This window comes from Magnolia sinica, chromosome 18 (genome assembly GCF_029962835.1).
Source record: "Magnolia sinica isolate HGM2019 chromosome 18, MsV1, whole genome shotgun sequence".
NCBI classification, from domain to species: domain Eukaryota; kingdom Viridiplantae; phylum Streptophyta; class Magnoliopsida; order Magnoliales; family Magnoliaceae; genus Magnolia; species Magnolia sinica.
Window position 1 is genome coordinate 71,006,236 of NC_080590.1, and position 12,184 is coordinate 71,018,419.

Below are 12,184 nucleotides of genomic sequence, written 5' to 3' on the forward strand. Positions count from 1 at the left end.
TTTACTAACGCCGCCTATGCCGGCGCTTACCTGACCACCAATAAAGCCTTTACTGACGCCGCCTATACTGGCGCTTACCTGACCACCGATAAAACTTTTACTGATGGTTTTCTGGGCCTTTACTGGAGGATTTAACCACCTGTAAAGGCCAGTTTTCTTGTAGTGGGGACCCATCCATGAGATGTTTATGTTGAACATAGACTGTGCCTTTAGTGAGCCTCAAACAAACACACAACTCAATGTGATGAGTGAAATCAAAGCCAATGGGCCTTCATTCGTGCCTATCCTCCAATGGATGGTGTAATGATTCCAAATTTTAGATAGACACCAAAATAAATAAAAATGAGAAATATATCGCGAGTACGTGTTTTAAATTTCATAGGTAGTAGGAACAATTTCCTTTTGCTCGTTAAATTCAACCGTAAAGCATTTTTAGACGTTTTTATCATGCACCTTATCATTCAGCAGATTAGGCAGATGTTGATAAAAAAGGACTGGAGATTTTGCAAGTCACTACAAAGAAGAATAATATCAACTAAAAGTGTTCCCAGGCCACTTAGAGTAAATAAAAAAGTTACGTAGATACTATGCATAGAGATCTTGAGTTCGAGGTAGGAGATCATGTGTTTCTTAAGGTATCACCGATGAAGGATATATTGAGATTTGGTAAGAAAGGAAAGCTATCCCTGTGCTATATTAGCCCATTTGAGATTTTGTAATGTAAGAAGTGGCGTACCGTCTTGCTTTGCTACCACAGTTGTTGAATGTCCATGATGTCTTCTATGTTTCGATGTTGCGAAAGTATGAGCGAGATTATACTCATGTGATCCAGTAGGAGCAGATCGATTAAAGAGATGATATGTCTTATGGAGAGGAGTCTATGCATGTTTTAGATCGAAAAGAGTAGGTTCTTCGTATAAAAGGCATTCCGTTAGTTAAAGTCATATGGTCATTTTATGGAGAAGAGGAAGTGACATGGTAGAGTGACGAGGAGATGAGAAAGAAATATCCTTAGCTTTTTGACATGTCACCTAAGGTAAACTTCAAGGTCGAAGCTTGTTTTTAAGGTGGGTGGATTGTAAAATCCATGATGTTTCTGTTTTAGCTTAAGTTCACTATGTTGCTAGTTATGTGTGTTTTCCCTTAACAAACGGAAATTTTAACTTGTTTAATGAATAACTCTTTATCCGTAATATTTGGATTAAGTTTTCTTTTGTGTGAGGTTTACTTAGAAATATTCCTATAACCATGTAAAAGCATTAGACTTTTCAAAACTCTCTAATTAGAAATAATTACGAAAATGTTATTAACTTGGACCCTTGATTTATAGATCACATGGTTCCTATGATCCACTTGACCTGAGATTTTATCCTATAACTATCTATCATAAATGAATCGTACATGTCAATTTTCAGCCCTTGGATCATATTAGAAGTGACCCAATTTCCAAGTCAGCCCCTTAACCCTTGATTTTAATGTCCAATGGATAGTCGTAGTCAAATATTTTCCTTCATGTGACTTGGATCACCCATCACATGGACCGAATGTCTGATATGAGTGTCTCACCTTGATAAGTATTTTTAAAGCTCAACATTACCCTATTTTTTAAAATAACTAAGTTTCCCAAATCTCCCCAAATTTCATAAGGTGGACCTTCCAATTGACCCACTTTCCACTGTCAATCGCAACGCAAAATTTGACTACACAATGGCCTCATATGAGTACGAGAGTATACAAAATTTGGATCCTGATCTATGATCCTACACCATTGAATGGCGATCACTAAAAATGAATACGTGCTTAAAAGATGGATTTAAAGCTTAAAAGAATGATTACTAAAGAATTGGAGATTTAGATGACATTATTGAAGATTTCACATGCCAAAGATCCAAGAAAACTAGGAATAAAGGATGGAGAAAATACTAAAAAAATCACAAAATCCAAACGAATGTACACAGAACAGTCAAGCAACAAACCTTAATTTTTAGAGTTAATTCAGCTCGACGCTTAAGTGCAACCAAATCTATGTTCGATGCCACCGAAGAGAGGTTTTGTGTGACTTGAGGGAGACAATGACTTCATATAGATATTGAAGAAATTTGGCTGCAACTAGAGACTAATTTAGTGCAACTAAAGTGATATTCAATGCAACCGAATCATAACAAAAGTGCGTATATATGAAGCCGGTTCCAAGTCGGTGCGAATTTTTTCTTATTTAAAGGGGTATTTTAGGCTTTCCTATGGACAAATTAGGGCTTAGGAGAAAGACCTGGGGGTGATGGATATTCTACAGAGTCGTCCTTCTTTTTCACCTCAATTCTAGTTTGTCATTTTATTTTTCTTCTAAGATGTTATCCATGTTAGGCTAATCTCTTAGCTAAGGCTAAGAGATAAAGCTTGTAGTTCAATTACAATATTTAGTTTATTTGATTAAACAACATTGTTTTAAATGATGATGGTAATTTAAAATATGTTTGGATTTACTTTAAAGTCTTTGAGTTATTTATTTCTGAATTTATTGTACACTCTGGGTATAATGAATGCTTTAATTTAATAATTATTTAGCCTAAATTATAGAAGGATTCAATATGTATAATTGATTGATCTCTTATCACCTAAGGGTACTTTAAACGCTTTTGATTTCTTGCATTTGTGATGTGAGTTCTTTGTTCACAACCCCAAGTGCAGGGATGCGTTGTAGTAATAATCTCGGTGAGATCACTGAGGTCAAATCCACAGGGACTTTCTATATGTGTATTTTCTTAAATAAACTAGAACTAGAATATAAGCTATACTAGAATCTGGAGTAAAAGAGATTGATTGTTAATAACTATCAATGATAAAGGAAAAACTAGAGAGCTAAGGATCCACTTGTAGCCTTCTTAATGCTACCTTACTTTATTCAATAATAACACAACTTAAATCGAAGTCCTATCCTATCCAGTCGGATGATGGAGCAATTAAAACATCATAAACATTGCAAAATATTCTGAATTTTCATCGGATTGGTTCCCTCATAAAGCATCAATGTAATTATCATAGGGAATTCAAAGCATCTACCGTGCCCAAAGTTAATGATAGATCAAATTTTTTTATAGATCACACAATTAGAAAATAGGTAAGAAAGTTTCACAGCTTTCCTAAGCATCCACTGTAACTAGAGTCGACAAGGGATCAAAGTGAACAGAAAATATTACTTCATTCAAACTAAAAATCAATAAAAGTTTAGCATAAACTTGAATCAAAGTAAGATAAACATCAAAATAAACTACAAGTTTCACCTCTTAGCTTTAGCTAAGAGATTAGCCAACCAACGATATGATTGAACTAAAACTCTAAAAGAAAAATAAAAACAAACTAGAAAAGAAAGATAGAGGACTCCTTGAAGCACCACCATTCATTACTCCTCTTCCTACCCTAATTCGTGCTTAGAAGAACTTAAAAAACTCCTTTTTATAGGCTTTGATTGAACCAACTTCAAAATCAACTTCAATTTATGCAGCGATCGTAGCTTCGATGGGACTTTGATGGCATCGAAGTTTGATCGACAATTTCGATTCGAATTTAGAAACTGTCAGCAATAGTCTGTGTAAGTCCTTCAATGAGATTGCTCGACTTTCGATGGCATCGAACTGACTTCGATGCCATCAAACATGCTCACAATGGGATCAAAAAATGTCCAAAAGTGTTCAGCGAATTAATCCCAAATTTCATGATTTTTCTGATGTCATCGAACTAGCTTCGATGGCATCAAACTGGTCTTCAATGGGATTGACGAGGTCCTCGATGGCATCAAGAATTACATCCTTTTGTCCAGCAACTAAACTTGATTTTTTTAAAAAAAAAATTTCAATAGGATTGAGCTTCCTTTGATGGCATTGAACACTTACTTCGATGACATCGAAGCTATGTTCGATGTTATCGAACTGTCAAGTTTAGCTATTTCAGATTCCTGCACATTGCAATCTCGAATTTCTTCATTCTTCACTTGGTTTTTTTTTATCTTGGACTCTTAAAATCTTCAATCTTGACCTCCAAATATGTAATCCTCACTTTGGTAATTCTTGAGCGTCAAATCCATGCTTTTAGCATCATTTTCACCTTAAGCTCTCAAAATCTCCTTATAAGAGAAAACATGTAGAAATGGATCAATTAAGCACCATCATGTTTATAAATCCAAGGAATAAATAGGGGGAACTATGTAATATTTCACACTCAACATGCTTCATGAAAAAACCGTTTAATTGAATTCATATACTTATTGGCGTTAATGAATGATTTAAAAGAATTATCTTCCAATTGGATAGGATAGGACTTTGATTCCAATTAAGTTATACATTGAATCAACAAATTGATATTGTGATTGCTATGAGTGAATTTCTAGATTCTCTTTTTTTATTTTTATTATTTTAAAACCATTTCCTTAATCATTGGATTGAAAACCTAGACAAACCTTTTTAATAAACTAGTTCTAGGCTGTGTTCCCCATTCCCTGACGATTTGATATCAGTCTTACTGAGTTATTACTACATCGCAACCCTACACTTGAGGTTTACATCAACAGTGGATGTAGGTGTTTCATGATGAGAAACACATGATAATGGATATGATGTACACATATGATGGTTGTGATAAATCACACTTATTTTTAGAATGCCAAATCTCAAGGAACCACCCTTCCACAAATCAATGGAATTATGTTGATTATGGTGATCTCATGTGGATTAGATTGATATTGATTATGAAGTTTGCAAGTGAATGGATTATCATTGGTTATGGATCCATGTGTAAATAATTGGTGGATTGGCTTCATGTGTAGCATCATGACTAAGGTATGATTGTTCCTGAAATTGCGGTAGAACCGCTATAGTAGAAGTATGGAAGTATGTCCAAGTGTCCTATAGGGGGTTGAATAGGACTTTTCAAAAATTATTTTATTATAAGAACAAACAATGCATAACTTTGATTAAAACAAATAAGACAAAGTAACTCTTTGGCTTCCAAGCCAATAGAGGGTCCAAACACCTAGCCTTACATAAGATTTTCGTATAAAGAAACAAGCCTATAGAGATAGTGTATGTGATAGTGTGTGAGATGTGATTCATATTAATAACTATGCATTTACTAACTCATGCATCATAATAATCATTTGATAAACATAAGCGTAATTAGACAATGTACAAAAAGTAATCCTAAACACGATTATATATAGTGGTTCGGCTACTTGCCTACTCCACTCTCGGCAGATGCACTCTCTCCTAGAGTGTACTGGATTTCACTATCCAATGGTTTTAAATCAGGTTAACCATGAACCTTCACAACCTACACAAGGTTAACTAAAGGACCTACACAAGGTTGCCTTAGGTGCTTACACAAGGCGATGAATCCTACACAAGGACACAACTAGGAGCCTACACAAGGCAACCCATGCCTACACAAGGCAACACGTCCTACACGAGGACCACGTATTCTCCCGTCGGAGGCCTACAAAGAGGTCTTGGCAAGTTTGTCACTCAAACTCTGAATCTCAATCCTACACAAGGAAATGACTTCAAACTCAATGGATTCTTTATACTTACAGATAAGTGAGTGAGCCCCTTTCTCACACAATCTGAAGATTTTCGATGTTGATGAAATTTTTTTAGCTCCCTTGAACCGCAACCGCTTCTGATGCTTCAATGAATGCTCCAAAGTTGTGAGGTTTAGAGTTTTGTTGTTCTTCTCGATTCAAATGATATGATTTAAATGCATAGAGAAAATTCTCATGAGCTATGCATTCAAGAGTTTCAACATAAGGATTTACCTATGATGAGGGTAGTTGGAAACTTATTGAATACTAGAGTTCATAATTCAATCTAAGCAGTAAAGATGTTGAGTAAATGCTTATGCCAAGATTGAATGATGAGCTCTAATGAAAAAGAGGGAATGAGGAAGAGGGTATAAACTCTTTGAAGTAGCTCTCTCAAACTCTCTTAAATTCTAGCTCATTTTTCTAAGAAGCAACCTACGGTATTCATCCTTTAATACCATCAAAATTTGAATTTCGATCGCATCGAAGATGTTTCGATATCATCGAGAATTAAATAATTTTCCTTGAAAACTCTCTACACCATTTTGTCCAAAGTACTCTGTCATCGAACATCATTCGATGCTATCAAAATTTGAATTTCAATGTCATCAAGAATTTATGTATTTTTCTTGAAAAATCACCGGACTATTTGGTCTCTATTTCGAAGTCATTAAGCCTACTTCGATGTCATCGACAATTTGTCTTCGATGTCATCAAAGCTAGTTCGATTTCATCGAGACTATAGATTTTCCTTGAAGGCTTGCTGAAGACTTTTGGCATTATTTCGATTCCATCGAGGCTAGTTCGATGCCATCGAACTGTAAGTTTCAAAGTCATCGAACCTCCTTCGATGCCATCGAAAATTTTCCAAATAAATAATATTTCTTGCTGGACAAACTGGCCTCGATTTCGATATCATCAAATAGTCTTCGATGACATCGAAGATGTCTCGATGCACTTCAATGACATCGACATTACCATAAATTTTCAATTTGATTCAATCTCCACAAGCTACAAGTTAAGGTATTTAATATACTTACCAAGGGGTTTGCTAAAATGAATTTGGTTAAGTATGGAATATAATTTAGGGTTTTAATACCTGAGAGGGTTTGGTTAGGGTCGTGAGTCTTAATTTACCTTTGATATGTACTTGAAACTCTTCAACTTGGCGAGTCTTCAAACTTGTAATCTTCATTATGGGCTCACTTGACTCTAAGACTCAACCTTCACGTTAATTAACAAACGAGTGCACTTTCAGAGTTAGGGCAAAGGTGGAGCTTCGTTGGAGCGATCCTTCTTGAATTCTTCTTCCTTTCTTACTTTGTTTTTCTATTTTTTGTTTTGTTTTTAGAGATAGCTATGTATAATTAATCTCTTAGCTAAGGCTAAGGGGTGAAACTTCTAGTTTAGTGTAATATTTTATTTCATTTGATTCTTACTTGGGATTTGAATAATGATTATTTAATTGATTTGATTTGGATTTTACTTTAAAGCTTTTAAATTTTGTTTTTGGATCTGTTGTGAAATTCGGGTACATCGGATACTTTGAAGTGCAATTGCTTAGCTTGATTAGAGAATAAATCAATCTATAAATTTTATTGATCTATTGTAGACTTGGGCACAAAGATGCTTTGAATTCCTTGCAATTGATGCTTGAGTGCTTCATGAGAGAATCGTTGAATTGAAATCATAATTTGTTGGATGTTTGTGATTAATTTAATGTTGAGTGTGAAATATTGCATATCTTTCCCTATTTATTCCTTGGTTTTGTAAATATGATAGTGTTTAATTGATCTATTTTTACTTGTTTTCTCTTATGAGGTGATTTCGAGAGCTTTGGAGAAAAGGACACTAAAAGCGATGAAAGAATGCTAAAAGGATTACTAAAATAAGGCTTGGAGATTTTGAGGTCAAGAATGAAGAAATTACATGCCAAAGATCTAAGAAAATCAAGTACAAATGAGGGAGAAAAGACTAAAAAAACTGTAGAAGAAATAGACTGTTCGATTCGATCTTCGATGCAACCGAAATTACATAAAATAGTCCAGCGACCAATATTGATTTTCGAAGTTAATTCAGTTCGATTGAAAGTTAATTCGGTCAAACCGAATCCATCTTCGGTTTGACCGAACCTCAATTTGGTGCGACCGAAGTCTGATAATTGAATGGAGGCAGAGAATCTAGATTCAATCCGAACTCGACTTCGATCTGAACGAAGTTAACTTTGGTGCGATTGAAGTATAACCTGCTGCGTAAATTTGAGGCAATTTCAAAGTTAGTCCAAGCAAATCTTATAAATAGGAGTCCATTAGTTATTTTTAAGTACAAATTAAGGTTGAAGAGAAGAGGCTAAGGTGTTGGAGAACTTCAAGGAGTCTTCCATCATCATTGAATCCTTCAGTTCTAGTTAGTTTTTCATATTTTGTTTAAGAGTTTTAGTTTCAGTCATGTCTTTGGTTGGCTAATCTCTTAGCTAGAGCTAAGAGGTGAAGCTTGTAGTTTATTTAGATATTTATCTTACTTTGATTCATGTTTATGTTGAACTTACATTAATTTATAATTTGAATAAAGGAATATTTTTGATTTTTTTTGTGGTTTATTGTGACTCAAATTACAATAGATGCTTGGAAAACTTTTAATATATTCTTACTTGTTTTGTAATCATAAGATCTGTAAAATTCGTGATTTACCATTATCTCTTGGGCATGGTAGATGGTTGAATTCCCTACGATCATCACATTGATGTTTTATGAGGAAACTAATTTAATGTAAAGTTCAGAATGTGTTTTAATTGCTCTATCATCCAACTGGATAGGATAGGACTTCGATTCCAATTATGCTTGTTGAATCAAGTAAGGTAGCATCATAATAGCTATAAGTGGATCCTTAGCGCTCTGGTTTCCATTACTTTGATAAATTTAATTTACAACTAATTTTATCCATAATTTCAGATTTTTGATTACCAATTTTAGTTCTAGTTAATTTCAGAAATCGTACAAGGAACGTCCCTATGGATTTGACCTTGGTCTCACCGAGTTATTACTACAACGCAACCCTGCACCTGGGGTTGTGAACATTTAACTGTTTAATCTTTCGATTAAAACGGATTGAAATCTGGTTCTTGTCGAGTTATAGAAGATGAATTGATAAATTATACATTGTGATTGCTAGAAGTGGATCTATATATCCTTAATGTTGCATTATTATTGATTTTATCCCAAACTATTCTCTGGATTCTTAATTCTCGAGGTAGGTTAGTTCTAATTGTGTTCTTAACCACAAATACCTATGGAACGATCTTTGTCCACTGAGTTATTACTACATCGCAACGTTACACTTGGGGTTATCAACCCTTGGGTTCGATCAGTGTCATGTGAAGGGTAACGACTATCTTAAGGCATGGTGGATCATCAAGGTTTGGAATGTGGTGGTAACTTGGAGAGTGTGTGCATTACTAAACTGGTTTGATGTTAAATCAGATTAACTTAAAGGATTGGATTAATCTCATGCCTTTACTGGGTTATAGGAGTTAGATCAACCCCTTTGGGCGTTACAATAGAGAAAGTATTAGTGATTTCCATTTTTCTAATTGTACATTATCTAATGAAAACGACATGCTACTCTCGTCTTATTAGTTGGATTTTTGAGAGCATGTGAGAGTGATGGGCTCATCATCTCACAAATGAGATCGGTAAACTCCGATGACTAGTGGCTAATGAGAGTGGTAGGCTCATCATCTCATTAAGTCAGGGTATCTTCATTAGAGCACGCATATCATGCATCATATGAATGAAAATTTTTCCTTGGATGTTTTAAATTGTTTATAAACATAATTGATTTTGGTATTATGGAGATAATCATAGAGGGATATACCCTTATTGAGTTGATCACAAGCAATTTATTCTTTTTATTGAAAAACAACTGTAGACTGTGTAGGTGACGATCCAATAAATGTGCAAAAGCTTTAAGGTAAGGAATATGAAGATTCGTGGCAGCAAATGATGGATGATGAAGCTAAGACGGCTTAGATAAGATTTATTTCATTGTTTACTTTGCTTTTCTTAGGATTAGTTATTTGAATTTGAAATTGTAATAAGTCCTCGATGGGATGATAGAACATGTATTATATTTGTTGGTTTGATTGAACATTTCCTGAATGGAACTTAAAGTAGTGATTTAAATGAAATAAGAATTTATTTTCCATCATTTATATTATGGTTACCATGAAAATGTGAAGATTACATGGGTTTTTTTATATTCCGCCATATTCAAATTAATATCTAGAAACTTGGCTTTTTGTGACATCTACAAGAGAAGAAATTTCAGGGCATTACATGCAGCCTTTTAATTTTTCAAAAGATAAAAAAATTAAAATTCCGGGGCATTACATGTAGCCTTTTAATTTTTCAAAAGATAAAAAAATTAAAATGCTTGATACATTTTCAATTAAAAAGTAACTTATAATTACATTTTAACTAAATTTAAGTCATTTTAGTACCATAAATTTAAAGAGAATCGCGGGAATTTTAAATTTCCTACTAATATATTTGGCACGATAGAATACCTAGGGATAGGATACATGGGATTTCAAATCCTCTCTCACAGTGGAGGTTTGAAATCCAAGATGGAAGCTTGGATTACATTTCAAATCCCACGTGGCACGACAGAGCAACTCAGCGACATTTGTCACACGCACTGCTCCCCACCAGCGCAACTGCGCAAGAGATATGGAGAGCCGAGATTGAAATAGAATTGAATCACATGCGATTCCGAATCACCAACCGCGACCACCAATAGTCCTTTGGGACCGCAGGTAAAGTGGGCCCCACCATCATCACCATAGCCAATAAGCCGCCGGCACTGAGCTACCAACTGTGGGCGGCCTCATAAACAAGCGAAAATCATTGTTGCCGAGAAAAGAAAAAGAAATGGAAGGAGAGCCACGACCAGCACTTGTACCCACACCAGAAGACCCTACACCTAAGAAATCCTCTCACCAAACAACTCCTCTCCCCCAAACAGCCTTTATCAGATACAGAGCTCTCTGTTTTAGTTTCCAAAAGTGCATGAAGTGGCATGGGATTTGATTTGAAGTTGGTTTGAGGTTTCTGATTTGATGGGGAATTGCTGGTTTACGTGGAAACCATCTGTGTACAGAGTATCATCTAATGTAAAGTCAGGTTAGGAAGCTTTTTGCTCTGGTTTTTTTTTATTTTTTTGGATTGGATTGGATTTCTGTAAGTGGGTTTTGGTTTTTGTTGGATTCTGGATGTGGGTTTGTGTTTTTATGGCTTTATATGATTGGAATGATTCAATACTCTCTCTCTCTCTCTCTCTCAGTAGAACTAAGATATATATATATATATATATATATATATATATATATTGATGATTGGACTGGTCTTTTCTTTAGTGGGTGCCGTTTGTTGTAGGATTTTGAATTTGGGTTTTGTGTTTATATGCTTTTGTGATCGAAACAAGATGAATATTTGTGATTAATAGCCGGGTCGCTCTCTCTCTCTCTCTCTCTCTCTCTCTCTCTCTCTCTCTCTGTCTCTCTCAGTAGAGCTAAGTAATTGGTTGGTTCTTTAAGTGGGTGCCATGTTGTAGGATTTTGAATTTGGATTGTGTTTATATGCAACCATGGTTTCGAAATCGGTTTTGGCGTATCATATCCATCACCACCGCGATGGGATCCTATCATCCCATATCGGACTTTATCAGGCTGCTTTGGGCCGATGGGCCAGTACAGCTATATCTTCCAGGACGATACTGGTATGTACATGGCAATACGTACTGGTTTCGGAGTTCAGACCATACTAATAACCTTGATTGTAACAAGCTGAATATTTGCCATTTGTAGCCGGTCTCTCTCTCCCTCTCTCACGCACACACGGACACACCCATATCAGAATTAAGTTAGAAGAATTGGATTTTTTTTAAAAAAATCTTTTTAAAGAGTATCACCTAATGCAAAGGCATTTCTCTTTTACTTTTCTTTTTTAGGGGTTTGTATTGGACATTTGTTTAAGTCGGTTCTGTTTGTTATAGGATTTGGAAATTGGATCATTGGTCACATTCTTTATTGTTGAAGAAAGCCCAAAAAGTGGTTATGTTTGTGATTTTTAGGTTCTAGTTTTTTTTTTTTTCATTTAGAATAACTCAGTAAATAGAATTATTGCTTCTGTTTATAGAGTATCATCTAATACAAAGGTGGCATTTTCCTTTCGTTTCAATGACTTTTCGTAAGTGGTATACTTGTTGAATGTCTTTCTTTCTTTTTTCTTTTTCTTCTTTCCTTTTGTTAATGGTTTTGAAACTGGGAATGTAGATTATTCTCTCTAAGGCTAGAAATATGTTATATAATTGGATTTTTTTTTTCCAAATTAAAGGTAATCTTTTGTGTGTTTACAGCGTGGAGTGGGTTTCAGTAAATGAGGTTTTTTTTTTTTTAAAAATTTTTCTAATAGAATTTTGGATATAGATCTCAGATGGTATGTTGTATGAGATTGAAATGAGTCTATCAGATTTTTTTTTATTTTTTTGCCTATTTATTTGTTTAAGTTGATCTTTCATTGCGAGTTCTGCTAGTTAGGTTTGTTTGGGTGTCTTGTC

The 12,184-nt window shown here is 34.8% G+C and overlaps 1 protein-coding gene across 2 annotated transcripts in view; it reads left to right on the forward strand.

Moving 5' to 3' along the window:
* Window positions 1-10,219: 10,219 nt before the first annotated feature.
* The window catches only part of LOC131233988 (probable serine/threonine-protein kinase PBL16), a 47,683-nt gene continuing 45,718 nt past the window's right edge, over window positions 10,220-12,184 (forward strand). For both annotated transcript variants that reach the window (XM_058230918.1, XM_058230917.1), the window contains exon 1: window positions 10,220-10,749. In XM_058230918.1, the coding sequence (XP_058086901.1) occupies window positions 10,686-10,749 (64 nt within the window). In that variant the 5' untranslated portion in view covers window positions 10,220-10,685. The remainder of the gene's footprint in view (window positions 10,750-12,184) is intronic.